The sequence below is a fragment of the Gopherus flavomarginatus genome, chromosome 9, assembly GCF_025201925.1.
Source record: "Gopherus flavomarginatus isolate rGopFla2 chromosome 9, rGopFla2.mat.asm, whole genome shotgun sequence".
Lineage (NCBI taxonomy): Eukaryota > Metazoa > Chordata > Testudines > Testudinidae > Gopherus > Gopherus flavomarginatus.
In genome coordinates this window covers 65,090,374-65,110,075 of record NC_066625.1, presented here as the reverse complement: position 1 = coordinate 65,110,075, position 19,702 = coordinate 65,090,374, and the positions used below count along the sequence as shown (strand labels likewise).

Sequence of the window (19,702 nt, the reverse complement as noted above, 5' to 3'; positions counted from 1 at the left end):
TAGCTCCCAATGCATATTTTACAGAGCAACAAAAAGCACATATAAAAGACACTCTCCAGTCGTAATTTCTTCATCCAAAGGAGAGAGAGTAGGCTCTGTCTGACTTTGGAATCAGAATTAATATTAAATTCTATGTACAATGTGAATTCCTCCAAGAAGCAGAGCTGTTGCTGCTTCTTTTATAAAACAATGCCAAACAGTCTGAGGGTAAATGTGGAGATTCTACAGCTCACCTCAGTATTCTGCATGCACAGATAGTGCCAAAAGTTCAGAATATGATTTTAAAAAGTAACAGATGGTAACTAAAAGCGACCTCTCTAGTCATGTAGATCGACATCTGTGCATGCTGCAAAATGTTATTTTTCCCATAACAAATTTCAATGAAAGCATAAATTCATGTTATTATTAATGTATGATTGTAATAAAAAGAGTAAAGGATAAGAAGGCACTGGATGTGGGTTCAATTCCTGGCTCTGCCATAAACTTCCTTTGTGACCACACACAAGTCACCAGGACTGAGATTTTCAAAAGAACTTAAGGGAGTTAGGTGACCAACTCCAATCGAATTTGGCTCATTTGAAAATCCTAATCTTAATCTCTATGGGAAAAAATATTTTTTTAAATCGAACAGGAGCTATTGAGGTTTTCTAAAGAATCTACATACTTAATTTCCTAGGTACTTTTTAAAATCCTACTAAGCATCTATCTGTATCTTTAGGAGGCTAACTATCTTTTAAAATCTGTCCCTCTGGAGCCCATCTTTAAAATGTGGGTAGTTACAATTTCCCCACCTTTGTCTTGTCTATTAACTGTAAACTCTCTGGGGTAGATACTGTCTTTCACTATGCGTCTGCATAGTGTGTAGGACAATGGGGCCATGTATCTATTGGGTGTCTGGGAAGTGGGCGGGCAAAGCCCGCCCACTGCTAAAGGATCCTCCCCCAGCCTAAGGGGAGGAACCACAGGGCCACAGAACCCACTGAGTGCGGGGGACAACTAATAAAAGAACAGGGACAGGAGTGAGGTCAAAGGGTCAGAAGGAGGGAACCCAACGGGGACACCGAGCAGAGAACCCCGGACAGCGCCCACTGCTCCTCGAAGGCGTCAAGGGAGCCAGTGGACGCTAATGGGGCTATGTATCTATTGGGTGTCTGGAACGTGGGCGGGCGAAGCCCGCCCACTGCTAAAGGATCCCCCCTCAGCCTAAAGGGAGGACCCACAGGACCACAGAACCCACTGAGTTCGGGGGACAACTAATAAAAGAACAGGGACAGGAGTGAGGTCAAAGGGTCATAAGAAGGGAACCTGACGGGGACACCGAGCAGAGAACCGCGGACAGCGCCCACTGCTCCTCGAAGGCGTCAAGGGAGCCAGTGGACGCTAATGGGGCTATGTATCTATTGGGTGTCTGGGAAGTGGGCGGGCGAAGCCCGCCCACTGCTAAAGGATCCCCCCTCAGCCTAAGGGGAGGAACCACAGGGCCACAGAACCCACTAAGTGCGGGGGACAACTAATAAAAGAACAGGGACAGGAGTGAGGTCAAAGGGTCAGAAGGAGAGAACCTAATGGGGACACCGAGCAGAGAACCCCGGACAGCGCCCACTGCTCCTCGAAGGCGTCAAGGGAGCCAGTGGACGCTAATGGGGCCATGTATCTATTGGGTGTCTGGGAAGTGGGCGGGCGAAGCCCGCCCACTGCTAAAGGATCCTCCCCCAGCCTAAGGGGAGGAACCACAGGGCCACAGAACCCACTGAGTGCGGGGGACAACTAATAAAAGAACAGGGACAGGAGTGAGGTCAAAGGGTCAGAAGGAGGGAACCTAACGGGGACACCGAGCAGAGAACCCCGGACAGCGCCCACTGCTCCTCGAAGGCGTCAAGGGAGCCAGTGGACGCTAATGGGGCTATGTATCTATTGGGTGTCTGGGACGTGGGCGGGCGAAGCCCGCCCACTGCTAAAGGATCCCCCCTCAGCCTAAAGGGAGGACCCACAGGACCACAGAACCCACTGAGTTCGGGGGACAACTAATAAAAGAACAGGGACAGGAGTGAGGTCAAAGGGTCAGAAGGAGAGAAGCTAATGGGGACACCGAGCAGAGAACCCCGGACAGCGCCCACTGCTCCTCGAAGGCGTCAAGGGAGCCAGTGGACGCTAATGGGGCCATGTATCTATTGGGTGTCTGGGAAGTGGGCGGGCAAAGCCCGCCCACTGCTAAAGGATCCTCCCCCAGCCTAAGGGGAGGAACCACAGGGCCACAGAACCCACTAAGTGCGGGGGACAACTAATAAAAGAACAGGGACAGGAGTGAGGTCAAAGGGTCAGAAGGAGACAACCTAATGGGGACACCGAGCAGAGAACCCCGGACAGCGCCCACTGCTCCTCGAAGGCGTCAAGGGAGCCAGTGGACGCTAATGGGGCTATGTATCTATTGAGTGTCTGGGAAGTGGGCGGGCGAAGCCCGCCCACTGCTAAAGGATCCCCCCCCAGCCTAAGGGGAGGACCCACAGGACCACAGAACCCACTGAGTTCGGGGGACAACTAATAGAAGAACAGGGACAGGAGTGAGGTCAAAGGGTCAGAAGGAGACAACCTAATGGGGACACCGAGCAGAGAACCCCGGACAGCGCCCACTGCTCCTCGAAGGCGTCAAGGGAGCCAGTGGACGCTAATGGGGCTATGTAGCAGGGTGAACACCTGCTCCAGCCCAGAAGGAGCTGGAAAAGTTCTGCAGAGGGCTAGGGCTGGGCAAGGGAGTAAAACCCCGGCTGATGAGGGGGAAGTGGCTGCAGCTGGGGCCACGACCCAAACTAAGCAACTGGGCCTTATAAGAAGGCCAGGGAAGCCAGAGGGAGTTCTCTCTCTGACTTGAGAGGGAGACAGGCTTGGATGCTGGGGAACTCACCCAGGGGACCTAGAGGGAGGCAGGGCTGGGGAAAGGCCATAGGAGTTGGGAAGCCCTAGGCTGGCAACTCCCCAGGCTGCAGGGCCTAGTTCTAGGCCTCCAAGGTATTGGGCTTGTGGAGGGGCAGCTGGAGGGTGGGTAAAGGCAGCCAGTCCAAACTCCTTGTTGCCTGTGATGATTGGCTGATAGACTGCAGTCTGCCCCAGGGAATGGGGGCTAAACAGAGACTGGCAGTAGCCATGACTGAGACAATGTGGGGGTGGGGGTTCCCCTGAGGTGCAGAAATGCAGTAAGACTGTAGCGTACTGCGGGAGGGAGAACCCTGAAATAAGGACACTGGGGTCCTAGGAGGGACATGGGGGCCAATGGCAAGCAGATCACTGGCCTGCAGAGGGCACTCCTGGGTTGAAGAGCTAATTCCTGAGGATGACCAGCACGAAGCGCTGCAGAGGTGAGTCTGTGCTGTGCTACAGGACACCTTCTTAGCTGTGGCTTACAGGTGCTACTGCAATACAAATAGCAATGTAACTGAAAATGATTAAAACAAAGTTAGTTTGGTTGTGACATTAATGCCAAAAAAACTAGCATATACTGATGCTTTGAAGAAACCAATTACTTGCATTCTACTATGCTATTCTAGCCTTACATTTTTGTCCAGTTTTGGCCTAGATTTTTCCTAGCTGTCATTCATCAGCCTACAATGTGTCACATTAACTTGATCAGCAAAGTACCAATTTACCAGCCACAATTCTAAATTACATTTAGTGCTGCAGTCTTCCCTCCCCCCTCGCCCCCCAAGCCTACTGTTTAAATTTTCACTTTTTTAAACTTTCACAATTAGCATTCATGAAACTAGGTTTCCTTTGCTGGATTGATTTATGTTATGTTTTTGTTTTTAGTCTTCAAATACTACAAATATTTATTGAGTAAGATTTTAATAGCAGTAACAAGTACATACTGCATTATGTGCTCACTGTCTCCACATTTCAATTTTTTAAAAACTGCTCTGGAGTCACCACAATATAGCCCAATCCTGGAAACACAACAAGGCATAAGGCACAATCCTACGCCTGCTGAAGTCAATGGGAAGACATCGAATGGTTTCATTGGTTTATGCCTGGTGGTGTTTTCTGGACTGAGCCCAGAGGGACTACTATATTTTAATGGTTAGTCGAGTAAGTAGGCCTGTTTTAGGGAAAAGATACTCAAAGCAATAAAAATTTATGGAGTACCATTTTTTACACCAGTGTTGCTTATATTCTGCAGAAATGTTATGTACAGATAGTGAAATTGTTTAAATATATTGCAATATGCAAAACTTTAATTCTGATTGTAGCAAACCTATACTTCAAAGGAAGTTTTCCCTAGGTGAGGATTAGTCCATAACAAATTATTGTTGTGAAGACAGTATCTAAATTATCAGGAGGGGTAGCCGTGTTAGTCTGAATCTGTAAAAGCAGCAAAGAGTCCTGTGGCACCTTATAGACTAACAGACGTCTTGGAGCATGAGCTTTCGTGGGTGAATACCCACTTCGTCAGATGCATGTCAGCATCTGACGAAGTGGGTATTCACCCACGAAAGCTCATGCTCCAAGACGTCTGTTAGTCTATAAGGTGCCACAGGACTCTTTGCTGCTTTTACAGTATCTAAATTGTATCATTAAGAAAAAGATCAACACACTAAGACTATGGAGCCCATACTAATATAGGGTCTCATTCATTGGTGGATTATATTCTTGAGTAATTTGCACGTCTTGCAATTTATCCCCATCTCTAGTTATCCAAGGCTGTCTGATTAACTTAAAAATTCTGATTCGTGTCCAAATAGAAAGGAAGCTAGCAAATAGCAAAACCAAGACATTTATCTGAAGAAACAATGCCTAAAGCAATCTCCTGGGAAATAAACCCACAGGAAGCTTACAAATTGTGCAGAACTGTTTTATAATTCAGGTCTCGAGTGTGTAGTAGCCAGTATGTGGAAAATCAAGGGTTTAAAAAGCAAGGGAGGATAAGTAGTTTTGAAATTCTTACTCTGCATTTTTCCATGAACAAAATCAAGTTGACTGTGCTATAATTAACAAAAATAAAGCTCCTGTGATTTTGGAGGGGGATCTTTCTAGTGAAAGACCTTTCTAAATGTTTCTATAAATCATTCTTGTATACTTTTATTGCACAATTTTTCCCCTTCAGCAGATGTGCACTAAAAAGACTTATTTCAGAGTGCAGGTTTTTATTACACACATGAAATCTACACTTACAGTTTTAGTTTTTCAGGGAGAAGAATGATTCAAAGATATTCACATACTAATGTCACCTTAAGTACCACAAAATAGCTTTTGAGATTAGGTTTCTAGAAATGTACCTTATTTTTCATTGGGTTCATAGTGAAAGGATCACATGGCTTCTAGTTTATGGATGAAATGTCAAAATATTTTCCACCTCATCTTAAATCTACCATTTGATGGGCAGAAAGAGAGGGATTATTGTAGGTAAATGTGTCCATAAGATAATAAAAGAACCATTATAGCTCAAAGATCCCAAAACTAATGGAATATTAATGCTGTGAAACATTCAGGAAGAATACAGAGCATGAAAATTATAGGTCAATTTTTGCTATGGAATATTACGGAAAAATGGTGGTGGTAATTTCATACCAAAACATCTGTTAATTTCTTGAGTATGCAAGTATAAAACTAACAGACTTTGTAAGCCAGCAAACTACTTTTATGTGATTTAAAATTTGTCAGCAATATTTATCTACATCATAGCATAGTTATTAGTACAGGGAGGGATGAGACTTCTTATATTAGTGTTAAGGTAAAAATATTATATTGTGAGGTACTGTCAATGCAAATATCAGAAGCACTGATACTTTCTATAAATTGTTATCCAAGTAAAAAATAATCTGTTGCTTGGCATTGTAAAAAACAAATTATTGATAACAAAACAATCCTAATCTCCTTTTTTTCCTATATTTCTGCTTATAGTAAGATGCAACTCAGAAAAGGCATGGAGGTTGACTTTTTTTCCTATATTTCTGCTTATAGTAAGATGCAACTCAGAAAAGGCATGGAGGTTGACATTAATTGCAAAAAAGAATAAACAACAATAGCATTGCCAAACTGCATAGAATCTCAAGTTTCATGAATAAAGTGGAATCTCAACGTTCAAATAGTTAACGTGTAAAGGTGCTGGCTCAAAGATCTGGCAACGTGTACTATTTCTTCATAATAAGAGACACTTGTAAGATTTAACTCTGAGTGTGAAGAACATGGGCCAAAATGGAGAGCCCATGCTTTTTACTGTCATAAATGAGGCTGTACAGTTCTGACATGAACAGGGTTTAGATCCTTGTGGTTAATTTAAGTGTGACAGTAGCAAACAATTTATAGATTTGAGCTCAGCTGACTAAGGTGATTCAGCGAATGACTCTGAGCTGGCTACAAAAGCTGCCCTCACACTTCCTGTGTAGGAATGTGTGCAGCTAATCATTAAGGCTGTAAATCCTACATACAGGATGCCAAAATGTCTCATTTAGACTTCAGTCTGCTGAACCAAACATCAAAATAACTTCTGGAGACGCACAGTTTTGCTTAAATCATCCCTTTCCAATTTTGCCAGTGAGAAACTAGGTGAAAATAACCACTTTTACATGTGCCTACAATGAGCTCTGCATAACGTGCCAATTTTATGATCACTAAGGCCCCAATCCTTGGGTCTGGCTGACCTCCACTCAGCATGGAGCCTTAATGGAGTGGGGAAAATGGCAATCTTTGCACTCTCTTGATCCCGTGAGCTGTAGGGTGCCACTCCTGATCCTGGTGCAAATTATAGCAGCTGTGGTGCTGCTCTAACTTGAACCTGCTTCTAATAGCACCAATAGGAGACAGTGTTATACACTGGTGCACTTTAGAATTCATACTCTAATGCACACTGCACCATGCAGACAAGCTCTTAGTTAATATATGGTCCCTCTGCACCACTCCGGAAGATTTACATTCAATTAGTACACTTCAAGGAACAGCCATTTATAAATTTACCAAGCAATTTTTTGGTTTTATGCACTTTCCAACAAGTAGTATCACTACTTTTAGCAATTGTGCTCTCATCTGGATGGTTGCCCTTGTTAGCCTATGTTCCTCTTGCTACTAACCTTAGTTCCATTCTCAGCTCTGCCACTTGCTTTGTGACCTCAGGCAAATCACTTAACCTCTCTGTGCCTCACATTCCCTAATCTGTGAAAAGGGGGTAATGATACATACCCACCTTTGTAAACCATTTAGAGATCTTCAGATGACAAGAGCTAAGTTATTACAACTATTCAAGTGTAAATTCAGACTAACTCTGAGCACAATGATTTATCTGGACTTTGCAGAGAACTGAGACATTTTTTCACATTTCAACAATTTTTTTAAAGAATTAAACAATTTTTGCTTAACAGATTTTTCATTTGCACATAATAGTTGGAGGCTTCACTATATTACAGGTAGAACTGGTAGCACCATTTATTAATAAGGTTGCCTGACACCCTTGTCTATTAGAAGTTCTAGTATTCCCAGGCTTTGGAGCAGGTAGGGGGGCAGCCTGTGTGTCAAATGTGCCTTTTGCCATCCCTGTGAAAATCCATCAGTCAAATTAGAAAATGCCAGAATTAAGATTGCCTGTGCAATCTTAATACAGCTCCCTTTGGAATATATGCATTAAGTAATTAAAGACTGTATCTTAATCACATATCCTTTATCCACATGACCCCTGCCTCATTCAGTGTACTGGATGGACCTGGGGTTAGGGGATTAGAATTGTATTAAACTGTCTATGGAATCCCTGACTCATTTAGTCCATATAGTGTAAAGTGTGTAGTAAATGAGACAGGGAACTGCGTTTAGAGAAAGGATGGTCTTATGATTAAGGCAGTGGAATGCTGCACTGCAGAACTAGATGATTTCTATCAGAGTTCCTATTTGATATGAGGCAAGTCACTTAAACCAAACTTAACGCTGGTCACTAATTGTTTTCCTCATTTTTTTGGGTGGTTGACTTGATATCCTGGGATCTGATTTTCAGAAGTGCTGTTCCCTCTGTGCCTTGGTTCTCCATCTATAAAATGGGGGTAATACCAGCCTCTCTCATCTCACAAGGTGTTATAAAAATGACTTCATTAATATTTGTGAAGCACTCAGCTACTAGGGTGATAAATGTCATAGAAAATCCTGTAAGGAAAATAATAATTCTGTCTTTTTAGAGCAGGGATTGACTCATGTGCAGTATATAAGGCATGGCACCACACTGAACAATAAAACAATGTTGAATCACTTAATAGGAAGTGATTCCATCCATTCTGGTCTTGTGGAAAGATTAGGTGATCATGTAATCAAAGACTATCATAATGCATATGCACATGAGAGCTGAATTAAGGTTGTCTGTGCAAACTTAATTCTGTCATTTTCTTATTTCTGAATGCTTAACTTGGCAACCTCAATGTTCTTTTAACATAGCTTTCATGTGTAATTGTTCTGTACAATACTTAAATGGCATTTTCCCCCCCTGTAATGCAGAATTGCTCTAGGAATCTAGAGCCACAGATGTGTAACTGACATTACAAGCCTACAGAATGAGAACATCATTGTAGACAAGGGGAGACTTTCAGAGGCACAAAGGACAGTTGCACACCCAAAGCCCAAAGGATTTCAATGGGATTTAGATGTTCTCCTTTTTGCCTTTGAAAATCTCCCCCTAAAAGCTTTAAAATACGAAGAAAAGGTTATTTAGGCTCTATTTAGGTTACATCATTTTAAAGAGTACCTTAATATGATTTTTTCTAAAAGATTTAGTTCTATTCATAAAGCCTAAGCTCCAATAACCACATTCTGTATTATGCATTTCAAAATGAGACTTTAATTGGCTATTCCAATGAGCTGAAATGGTTCCATTTGGAAAGTTAGCTATAAGATAAGATAACATTCTATCTGCCAAAGCCATAGCCTGTTGATTTGTCTGTGTTTGTAGAGGATCTGGAGTATTTTCCAAATACTTATTTCTGTAAAGTAAATACACTCTCCTCAGTTCTGAGAATTACTACTTTGGTTTTCCTTCTCTATGGCTTCAGACTGATTTTAAAGCCACATGTTTCACTTAAATACCAGTGTGGTAGCAACCAGAATGCAAGGTGAGAGGTAAAAACAATGAAGCCATAGCTTATGGTTAAATAGGCTGATACAGTGGACCGGATCATAGGCTGATATAAATTAGTATAGTTCCATTTAAGTTGCCACTACTGAGTTCAACAAAGCTATACTGATTGACACCAGCTGAAAATCCATCCAAGTAAGGATATTTCCATTTAAGTTCAGTAAGGTCATCCCTAATTATCCATGGTCATATGCAAAGCAAGATGTGAAAGCCAGAAACCCTTTCTCCCTGATGAGAGAAGAAAACTCTACGAAGTTAACATAACACTGTTTCCAGCAGACTTCCCTGCCCCCATAGGTTTTTCTGCCAAATGCAATGATTAGGATTGTAATTATGGTTAGCTGATGCAAAAAAAATTGTTGCTGCACTGGATTAACCTTGTAAATTTAAATATACATACATATTCCTTACATAAACATACAGCAGTGTCACATCCATATTTTACTACATGACAATTTGCTACAATATTGAAGATTTAAGGAAATCTGTTCACAATTCTTGTACAAAAGTTGACTTGAAAGGATTGGATTTTTACTGGTAAATGAGCAATGTCAATTTCACCATATACCCACAAACAAAGGAAAACTATTTCCATTGATAATCAAAATTTACAGATAGGAAAGTGAGAAATGCTGCTTCAGAACTTACTAGAGTTTGATTTAAGGACATTTACTTTGTATAGTTTGACATGTTAGGTCAACTATTTGCATTTTAATAGCTGTAAAGCTTTAACTTTTTGAATCAGTGTCCACTCATTAAATCTGAAACCTCCCCCATAATTTTTCAAAACAGTGAAATTTAAATCAATCTTTTAAAGCTTAAATAATCATTTATCATATACATAAAAAAATCAAATTCTGCCAAGCCTATATATATATGCATTTATTTTAAAGTACTCCTGATTCTTTTTGCTTGGGGATAGACAATACCAAAGTACAACACTGGCCTTTATCATTTTTACAGTCCATTTTTAATTCTAGGGAAAATAGCTGAAATTATATTTCTGCAAGAAAATGCATTCTCAGTGCAATTTATTTTACTAAAACTTCTGTTAAGAGCTGGGCAACAAATTGTTTCCTGTGGGGATATTATTATTTATATGGGAGCAGATGATTATCTTGCCTTGACATTTTACTATACAATCTTTTTGCTTCAGGGGAGCTTATTTAAATCAGATTTTCTGCATAACCAATGGTATAGCACTGCTGCAAATTATCCTCTCAATTAATCAAGATAAATCTGTGGAACGAATAACCGCAAACAATTCATTGACATTTTTGCTCTACTTCCTTCTGCATCAGTAAAAATGTAATATTTAGCAGACTAGACATATGAAAAAAACTAAAGGGCAGAGACCTCTGTACGAAGTGTGCAAAAACTACACACAGATGACATGTCCAAATTGCATGTGCAATTCCTGACTTGTATGTACAGTTGTGGCAATTATAAATGCAAATACAACCATAACATTCTATGTGCATTGTTTGAAAGTGAACCTCCACTTTTAAAAGAAACTGATGCATAACACACAATGTATCTAAAAAGCATTTATAAAAGCTGATGTGAAGAAAAAAATTACACAAGGGGGAAAGTACGTACAACCTGTATGAGAGAACACACACAAACAAAACCCACACATGCCTTACAAATCATTAGTTTTGCTGTTGAATACACTACTGTACTTTAGTCTTGTATATCAGCCAGACATGAACACCATGTAGCTAGGAAATTTTTCCATCCATGCATGCACCTCTAGACACAGAGTTCACATAATGCAAAGCACATGCTGTTATTCTACTCTACTATTCCACATTTGGCAGAGGACAAGGTTATGGCTAATGCTACTGTCTATAGTCAAAAAAGCACCCTTCAAGTACAAAAGCAGAAATTTACAGGCAAAATATACTATAGGAAAGGGAGAAATGTATGGAACAAGATCACAATTTGCTTCATATATTAGCTATTTTAGGGCCCACTCCTGCAAAGTACCAAGCACCTTCAAAGGCTCATTGAGATTTTTCCCACCCACTGACTTCCATGGAGGATGAAGGCACTCAACACCATTCAGGACATTCTCGGCACCTTTCAGGATTAGGCCCCATGTATTTACCTCTATTGCCACTAAGTATAATTCAATCTCTGTACAGAAAGTGTTTTCTTACTTTTTTAAAATCCAAACCACTCCACTCACATCTATGTTAAGAAGTGGGGGGGGGAGAATAGAGGAAAGGAGAATGACAGCAATGCCAAAAGGAAAGGCAAATTCTGACACCTACAGTAGGACAAAATGATTAGCACTGCAATGTTGGTTTCAGAATGGCAGTATATGAACACACATTTTCATTTGACATGAGCGAACTTGCTTTTTATCTAGAATCATTTACAAATCCTGGAACCAGAGAAAATCAACATTTATCCTGTCAGTTTTCTTTGGGAAAACCTCACATGCAGACACCAGGTAACAAACAAGTGATACACTAACTTCAGCAGAAATAATCTACAGTAGAAACTGCCTGGGGAGGCAAACGAAGTCTTTGGGTTTGTATTTCTTAAATATAGAAATTTAATTTTAGTTAAAATTGCACTACATCTGCCTGTGAATGTCAAATGTTAGACTCTGATTATATAGAGCCAAATCCAGTTTACCAAACTCATGGGAACAATCTTTCATTTAAAGCTGTTTAAGACTATGGCACTACTGCAAGTGAGGGTTGAAACATAGCATTATTAATTCAAAAAGACTTTTTTTTCCAAGCACGAGTCAACAGGCTCTGTATCTGACCCCCAAACCTGGCCAGGCTATGGAAGTCTCTGCATTGTGATTAAGCAGGCCAGTTTTGTTGCACTACGCAGACCAGGTCTAGACATTTTATTGCAAACATACCTCAGCCGGTTTTGTTGAGAACTTTGCTGGCCCACTTCAAGCTCTTGTGATGAAGCCATGCAAACTTCACAGTTGCAGATGAATTTCCTGAGGTTTTACTTCATTTTGAATGAAAAATTTTAAAACAAAGTTGGCAAAACAAATCAAGAGAATTGAATCAGAGTAGGGTCAATGGATCTGCCTGTGAGCACCATTCAGATGAATAAGGTTTTGCAAGACTGGGTCTCTCCCCCACTGAATGAACTACTAACAATTTCTGTAGCCTTTTTGTCATAAAAAGAAATGATAGCAAAGAATGTCAATGAACTCTTATTGCTGTTCGAGATGTTTAAAATACAGTATACCCTAACTTGATAAAACAGATCTGGGCAAGAAATATCTGCAATAAACATCCCAATACACTTGTCTTGAATTCAGACTTGTAACATCTCATTCATCATCAGTTTCTTGGAATGTTTCATAACATTACGTGGGGAAAGAGCAGCAGGACTGCTTTTTAACACTAAGTAAAACAAGTTCAAGATCCTTAAAAGGTGCTGAGTGCTTCATGAGGGATACTGAGGTATCTCAGCTGTAATTGAAATCTCAGCACCTTATAGGACCAGGCCCTGTGCATTCTGGCGGCATTTCATTACAAAGAAGGACATACAATTAGCAAGACTACAAATAAAAAACCTCATTCACCTTTGTCTATAAATATCACAATAGCAAAATAAACAGTTATGAAAACTTATAGGAATTTAATATAGCGCCTGGGGAATGTGATTTTAAGTTTCAGCACACTGTTAATTTTTTTAATTAACACTTAAGTAGCTGTTATAAATGTAGAGTAGCCTACAAGTTTTCTAAGAAGTAAAAATCGTGTGTGGATTGTCTACAGACAAATTGGCTTGCAAAGTAATTGTGAGGGGGAGAGGACAGGGAAAATCCCCTTTCAGGGCTTCAGGAAAACAGTGCTAAAACTTTTAAAGTGGCTTTGATCTGAATGTAGACAATCTTAAAACTACCACTCCTCGTAGTTGGGAACTCACACTGATTTTACCCAAGTCAAAAAAAAAAAAAACACCTGACAAAACAGACAGGTGCTATTTGGAAATAAGTTTTTAAAAGTCATGCTCCACTGATCTAATAATTTTTAAAAATTACTAACTTCACAAATCACAGGCTATTTAGACTACAACAATTTCAAACATTTCTATGGGGGAAAACTTGTTAGTTTTTTTTGGGTAGGAGAAAAAGTAGTGAGAGGCCATATTGGTTCTTTACACTTCACACTTAAACACACACCTTTCCAATGGTTCAACAGCAAAGTATGAGAAAAGAAATTCAGGGCCACCAATTTCCACTGACACTCCTAGCATTATCATTTCTGGTTCTAAATCAAATTAAGTTCTACAACAAATTTTACAAGGTACAAAAATGCAGTTGAAAATAACATCCACTGATGTATAGCAAATATTGTAGCCTCATCAAGAGACTTAACCAAGTCCACTGAAATTAATGGGGGGGGGGGGGGGGAAAAACAAGCCGCAAAAAGTTAGAGCAAAAGTAAAAATAATGGTCATCCATCTTAAAATCAAGACCTTTCACATTTTGAGGATGAAAAGAAGGGATGCAGACAATCTCCTCCATCTACATACGGAGATATGGTGATCTCTTTAAGGACGTGCACAGGACTGAGATCTTTTCTCTAATTTTTAAGATAACTTAAAAGTATGATGAATACATATGACAAGAATGGGATATGCCCAATGTTTTTATATATACATATAAACTGCAGGAACAAAAGCAGGTATTAAATGTATGAGGAAAAATGTATTGCCATGGTCTAAATCAAGGTACTTTATGAAAATGCCATTTATTACTACTAAATTAACTATATAACAAATGCTTTTTTTCCCCCCTAAAGACTAAAATTCAAGACAGAGAAGGGAGGAGGGATCCATTTAAGATCTGGAAACAGAGCTAGGCATATTTAATATATAAACTACATGTTGGCTGCATAGTCTAAATTATTGGCATAGTGGCCGTTACACAGGAAATGAGTCTTTTCAGACACTGGCTGCAGTGCCGTAACGAGGGCAAGGTGAGTGAGGCACTTGCCTCAAGTGCAGAAGGTGAGGGGCGCAGAAAGTCTCTCCTTTGGTGGCAAGTCCTTCCCTCCAAGAGGGACTGAGGGACCCGCCACTGAACTGCCACTGGTCATTAGCAAGGGAGAGGGGCGGCACGTCTGGCTCTAGGGCAGAAATTCGGCAGCGGGTCCCTCAGTCCCTCTCAGAGGGAAGGACCTGCTGCCGAAGAATGGCAGCAATTCGGCAGCGGGTTCCTCTCAGAAGGAAGGACCTGCCACCGAAGAGCCAGATGTGCCACCCCTATCCCTCGCCTCAGGTGAAAAAATCCCTAGTTACGGTGCTGGCTGGCTGTATGTAAATCAATAGAATGTTAAAGCAACAATATACACCAATGATATATGGCATCCATTCTTTGCAGGTAACCAATGGAGTTTGTAACAAAGCGTAGAAATGACACTGTTAGAAATACAGGATTGATCAGTTTTTAGTGGCTACAGGGTTCTTCAGTAAAGTTTCTCAATTTTCCAGTGGAGAAATCTAAAAAAAATTTTTGAATGCTACTACCAACAGTAAGTTCATCCTTTTATCATGACAATTTTACCCAGGATGTAATATATGAAAAGTAATAAATGTTAAATTTGTTTTGAGACCTACATGGGTCATGTAACAGTCTTTCAAAATGACAGATCCTCTAACTGAAATAAGCATTCATTAGAACTCTGATCTGTAAGAATGTTGAAATACTGAATATGGTTAGCTGCTGAAATCTAATTTTTCAATTTCTAAGACATTTAACCTTTATAATAACACCCTTTGTTATGTAAGTGTCAAAGTGCTGTCATCAAAATTAATAAGGCAACTAAAACAATATTCAGAAAGGAATTAACAACTGAAATGAGAAGTACAATAACTTTCTTCATGAAAGTAGCAGAATATTCACAGTTAGTCAAAACAGGTATTCCGATGAAAAGTCCTTTCAACATTTTTTATGAAAATGTGTCTCCAATCATTATTAAATTAACAGAACAAGCTTCATCTTGTGATCTTTTTTAAAGAACATATTTACCCATGTTAATACTATGTGAACTGCAGGTGGCTATTGGAATCTAGATGACTCAGTTCAGTGCTATAGTAAAACCTTGCATTAGTTATCTCTGCTGATTGCTAGCCTAATATCATCTTAAGACCTCTCATGCATCTTGTATAAAACGGGTTTAAACTAAATCAAAGTGGATGTCCTTTAAAATGTGTTGCAAACTAACAGCCCAATCTTATGTTCCTTGCACACTCACATTTTCCACTTAAATCTTCAGAAATTGATTATTACGATCCCATGCCTTGCACAAACTAAATCTTAAAATCAGAACAAGTTTCAGAGTGAATCCTTGGAAAATAACACTTTAGAATTCATAAGTCAAGGGTTTTTGCCCACTGCATTTCAGAAATAATTTGTTGTTGTAGTTGTTTTCTTTTTTGCCAAATCAGTTAAATGTTTCGGAGTCAGGGGTTACAGGATGTGGCCCATTCTCCCAGGATATATAATTCTTTTTCACTTCCTATCCTAAACTAATGAGTAATGTTACAACATTCCACTCCACAGGTAACTGAAATAATTAGTTGGAATACTTTGGCATCAAATACAAACTATTGCTATTCAGCAGGAGACTTCTTTGTAATTAATACCTACCATTTAACACATTTAGCTGCAGAACCAATAGTTGTTTGTTTTTTCCCCACAGTTAATCCAACTCAGCTGGTTTAGTGATGGTACATCTCCTTATTCATAGTGGACATTCAGCGGAGCCAGCTGTTTCAAAGTTCCTAGCTAAGAATCTTGGTCTTAACAATCACATCTGCTGCATACACAGTCTTTTGGCTGCCTGTCATTATGTCCATTTGCTCACAAGTTGGCCCAGACACTTGTCCTAAGACATGAGTGCTAGACAATGATGGGTTTAGAGATGTAGCCTGAAGAACACTGCAAGTACCATCTAATCCATACATGGGCCACATCCAGCCCATGGGACTGCCCAGCCCAAGCTCCCAGATGGGGAGCCTAGTCTCCAGTCCCTTCCCTGATGTCCCCCTCCCACCGCATGAGCCATGCTCTGGCCTGCTGTTCCTGCTGGGCAGTGTGGGGAACAAAGCTGGCTCTGGCTGGGTGTCACAGCTGCGAGCTCCTGCTGCTGGTAAGGGGGTGGGGAGGAGGTTCGGGGGGGGGGGTGTCAGGGGATGGGGAACAGGGAGGGTTGGGAGTGGGAGTCCAAGGATGCGGGGATGTGGATAGGGGTCAGGAGGGCGGTGAGGAGCAGAGGGGTTGGATAAGAGGGTGGGATCCCAGGGGGCAATTAGGGGTGGGTGGGTCCTGGGAGCAGAGGGCAGTTGGATAGGGGGTGCGAGTCCTGGGGGGGCTGTCTGGGGTGGGGGTGTGGATAGCGATTGGGGCAGTCAGGGGACTGGGAGCAGGGGGGTTGGATAGTGGGTGGGGTCCTGGGAGGGGGCAGTCAGAGGACAAGGAGCAGGAAGGTTGGATGGGTTAGGGGTTCTGAGGGGGGCAGGAAGTGGGAGGGGGCAGATAGGGGGCAGGGGCCAGGCTGTTTGGGGAGGCACAGCCTTCCCTACCCAGCTCTCCATATAGTTGCACAACCCCAATGTGGTCCTCAGGCCAAAAAGTTTGCCCACCCAATCTAATCTGTGACGACATTGTCATGTCACTACATTCCAAAAGCTTCTTTGCCCTTCATCACACTGAGATACAGTAAATAAAATAAATCCAAAAAGGAGAACAGAGGCACAATGTTAAGCAATTCTGACTGCCACCAAGATAGAGTATAGTGCAACAGGCATGTGAAACTCATGGGGACAAAGTAGGGTGGGAAAATATATGACAGGAAAGGACTGTTCAGATATACTTTGTGGGACGAATAACATGTTTAAAGTTATACAGGTCCTTAAGTTCTATATGCATCAGCACCTTTGCAGGATAGAATCTGAGATCAGATGGAATCCAATCTTTCCTCAGTATGACTAATTCAGACTATAAAATTCTTGGGGTAGGAACAGTGTCATCTTCTGATGAGCTGTGTGCACAATGACAAAGCTATAAAAATAGCAGTGGTAGTTTGGGGAGATGTGACTAATTGTTCCATTCTGCTTGAGAAGGTTGTTTAGAAGGCCCAGCTCTGTGGCAGCAATTCCATGTGACTTGGGATCCTCACAAGAGGAACGTGAAAGTGCTAATTGCTAAATGTAAGTTTCTTAACAAACAGAGTCTATGGTCAGGCATCCTCATAAAATATCTATGCCCGTTCTGGAGTTGTTCTACTTTGTTAAAAGTGTGGGAACACATTACATAATTATTGTGAACAACAAACAACTAAATCTAATGTTCTTTCTCTGAAACCACAGTGGAATTCACAACTTTCTTTATTTACCAGAAATGTACTGGGCTATATTCACCTCTGAGTTCAAAGGAATAACATTAAGGATGAATTTAGCCCATTGTGTTTCTAACTTTATGTATTTTTAAATTTAAAGCAAAAGACAGTGTAATATAGGGTGACCAAACAGCACATGTGAAAAATCGGGTCAGGAAGTGGGAGGTGCTTCTCATCTATATAAGACAAAACCCCAAATATTGGGACTGTCCCTATAAAACCGGGACATAGGGTCACCCTAGGGTAATACTATATCACTATGCCAGAGTATGCACATACAGTGCCCAGATTAATGTTTACAGCAGTGGTTGTTGGAAAGTGACCTTTTCAACAGAAAGTTTAAACTTATCAAAAGTGTAAAAAAAAAAAAAAAAAAAAAAAAAGCCCAAGAACATCAGGAAAATGGTTGGGAGAAAAAAAAATTCAATTTGGGGGTTTTCAGGGTTTTTTTGGGGGAAAAAATCAACCACGTACTTCCCCTTAAAAACTTCATTTTGTTGAAACTGGGAAACACCTATTTTCAAACAGATCTTTCGGCGGGGTGGAGGAACATTTTCAACTAGCCCTAGTTTACAGCAAATGAGTGAGGCTTTTTTTGGTGTGGCCCATCTCTTACTTCTTTCCAAACCCTGTGGTTCTAGTCTAGAATGTGTCTAATGACTAACGAGTGTTAAAACCCCATGGGGCAGTCCGGTGTAGAGAGAAGAGCATACAACAGGTACTTCTCTCACACACCAGGAAGAACGACGGGAGGAAAAACGTTTTAATTCCCCCTTTGCCCTGTTTCTGCCACTCCCCGTTCCGCCTGATACAAAGTGGGCAGCCAGTGCTAATCGGGAGCAGTTATTCGAGCGAGGGAACCTAAAGCGATGTCCCTGTCGGTTCCCCGGGCCCGCCAGCTCTCCCTACCCCATACCGGCTCGGGAGGCTGCTGCTCCCGGATGCTTTCCACACGGCTCTCCCCAGGTGATCTGCCCACGTCAGGCGCTGCCTGTCCTTGCCCGGCTTAGGCTGGCACCTGGCGAACCAGTCCCGCTTTCGGGGCAGCCAGCACCCGGCTGCTTGACAAGAGCTACTCCATCCTCACCGCGAAGTGCCACCCGGGGGACGATACCTGCTGTTCCTGGGACCCGGGCCGCCGGCAGGAACTTTCTGCACCCCAGAGCAGGGGGCTGCGGCCGGGCGAGCGAAGGGGCGCCAGGCACACGCTGCAGGAGGGCTCCGCGGCTGGAGCGGGGTGTGTGCCCCGAAAGCCCGCTCGGCACACACCGACAGGGCGGGCACGGTAACCGCAGTAACGCCGCGGGGAGGGAAGGGGGGGGCTACCATGCAGGTCCCCCGGCCCGTGGTAACCAGCCTGGCACAGTCACCCCTGCACCCTTCCCGCGGTGCCCCCCACAGGCAGGGCACGGGGGATCTGCCTGTCCCCCTGCGCCCCGCACCCGTCCCGGCCTCCCGCGGGCTGAGCCACACGCCTGGCCCGGTCTCCGCCTGCCAGCCCGGCTCCGTCACTCACCATCGCGCTGCGCTGCGCTGCCCCGTCTGCCGCTGCTGCTCCGCACAGGCTGCCCGGGATCCGGGAGGCGGGGACGGGGCTGGTTTCCTCCCCCTCGGTTAGCCTCCAAGTCCGCCAAGTGGGGGCTGAGACCCAAGTTTAGCGGCGCAGAGGGGAGGCCAGCGCGGACCCCATGCGGCGGGCGGGTGTCAGGCTGGAGGCTCCTCTCATGCTCTGACGGGGCTCGGCTCCTCAGCGGAGTGTGTGCCCGGCCCGGGAGTGGGAGCGAGAGCCCCACTCCGCCTGTGCAGCCGATGCCCAGCACCAGCCACTCTGTCCATAAATGGAGAATTCAGCTCGGACCTAGCCAATCACGGTTTGTTTTTATAGCGTCATTCCTGAGGGAGATCCTAGCAGCTGGCCGCGTGGAGCTGCTGCTGGAGCAGCCACAAGGGCCTCTGGATTTTGTAGTCTTTGTCTGCCCCCTGCAACTTCTTGAGTTTGTTTTTTGTTCCTGGGCGTGCCCTTGGCAGTGTCCCAGTGCTCCCGTCCAGAACAAGCCATAGCCAGCCAGAGCACTTGCTCAACAGCAGCCATGACCAACAGCTTCAATGCTGTTACTGAGGCCTCGTCTACGCTACAGAGGCTTTGTCACCATAGCTATGCCAGCAGAGCTCCCTAGGGTAGATGCAGCATGATATGCTGATAGGAGTTTTTCCGCTG

General features: G+C 42.7%; 1 protein-coding gene across 4 annotated transcripts in view; it reads right to left on the bottom strand.

The window, feature by feature from the left end:
• The window catches only part of MYO1E (myosin IE), a 160,115-nt gene that overhangs the window by 126,079 nt on the left and 14,334 nt on the right, over window positions 1–19,702 (bottom strand). Inside the window, exon 1 of one of the 4 annotated variants that reach the window (XM_050967910.1) lies at window positions 19,001–19,401. The exons of 1 other annotated variant lie outside the window; for it this stretch is intronic. In XM_050967910.1, coding sequence (XP_050823867.1) covers window positions 19,001–19,003 — 3 coding nt within the window. In that variant the 5' untranslated portion in view covers window positions 19,004–19,401. Of the gene's footprint in view, window positions 1–19,000; window positions 19,402–19,702 lie in introns of those variants that run through there. 2 more of the 4 variants (XM_050967907.1, XM_050967909.1) reach the window with 2 other exon arrangements.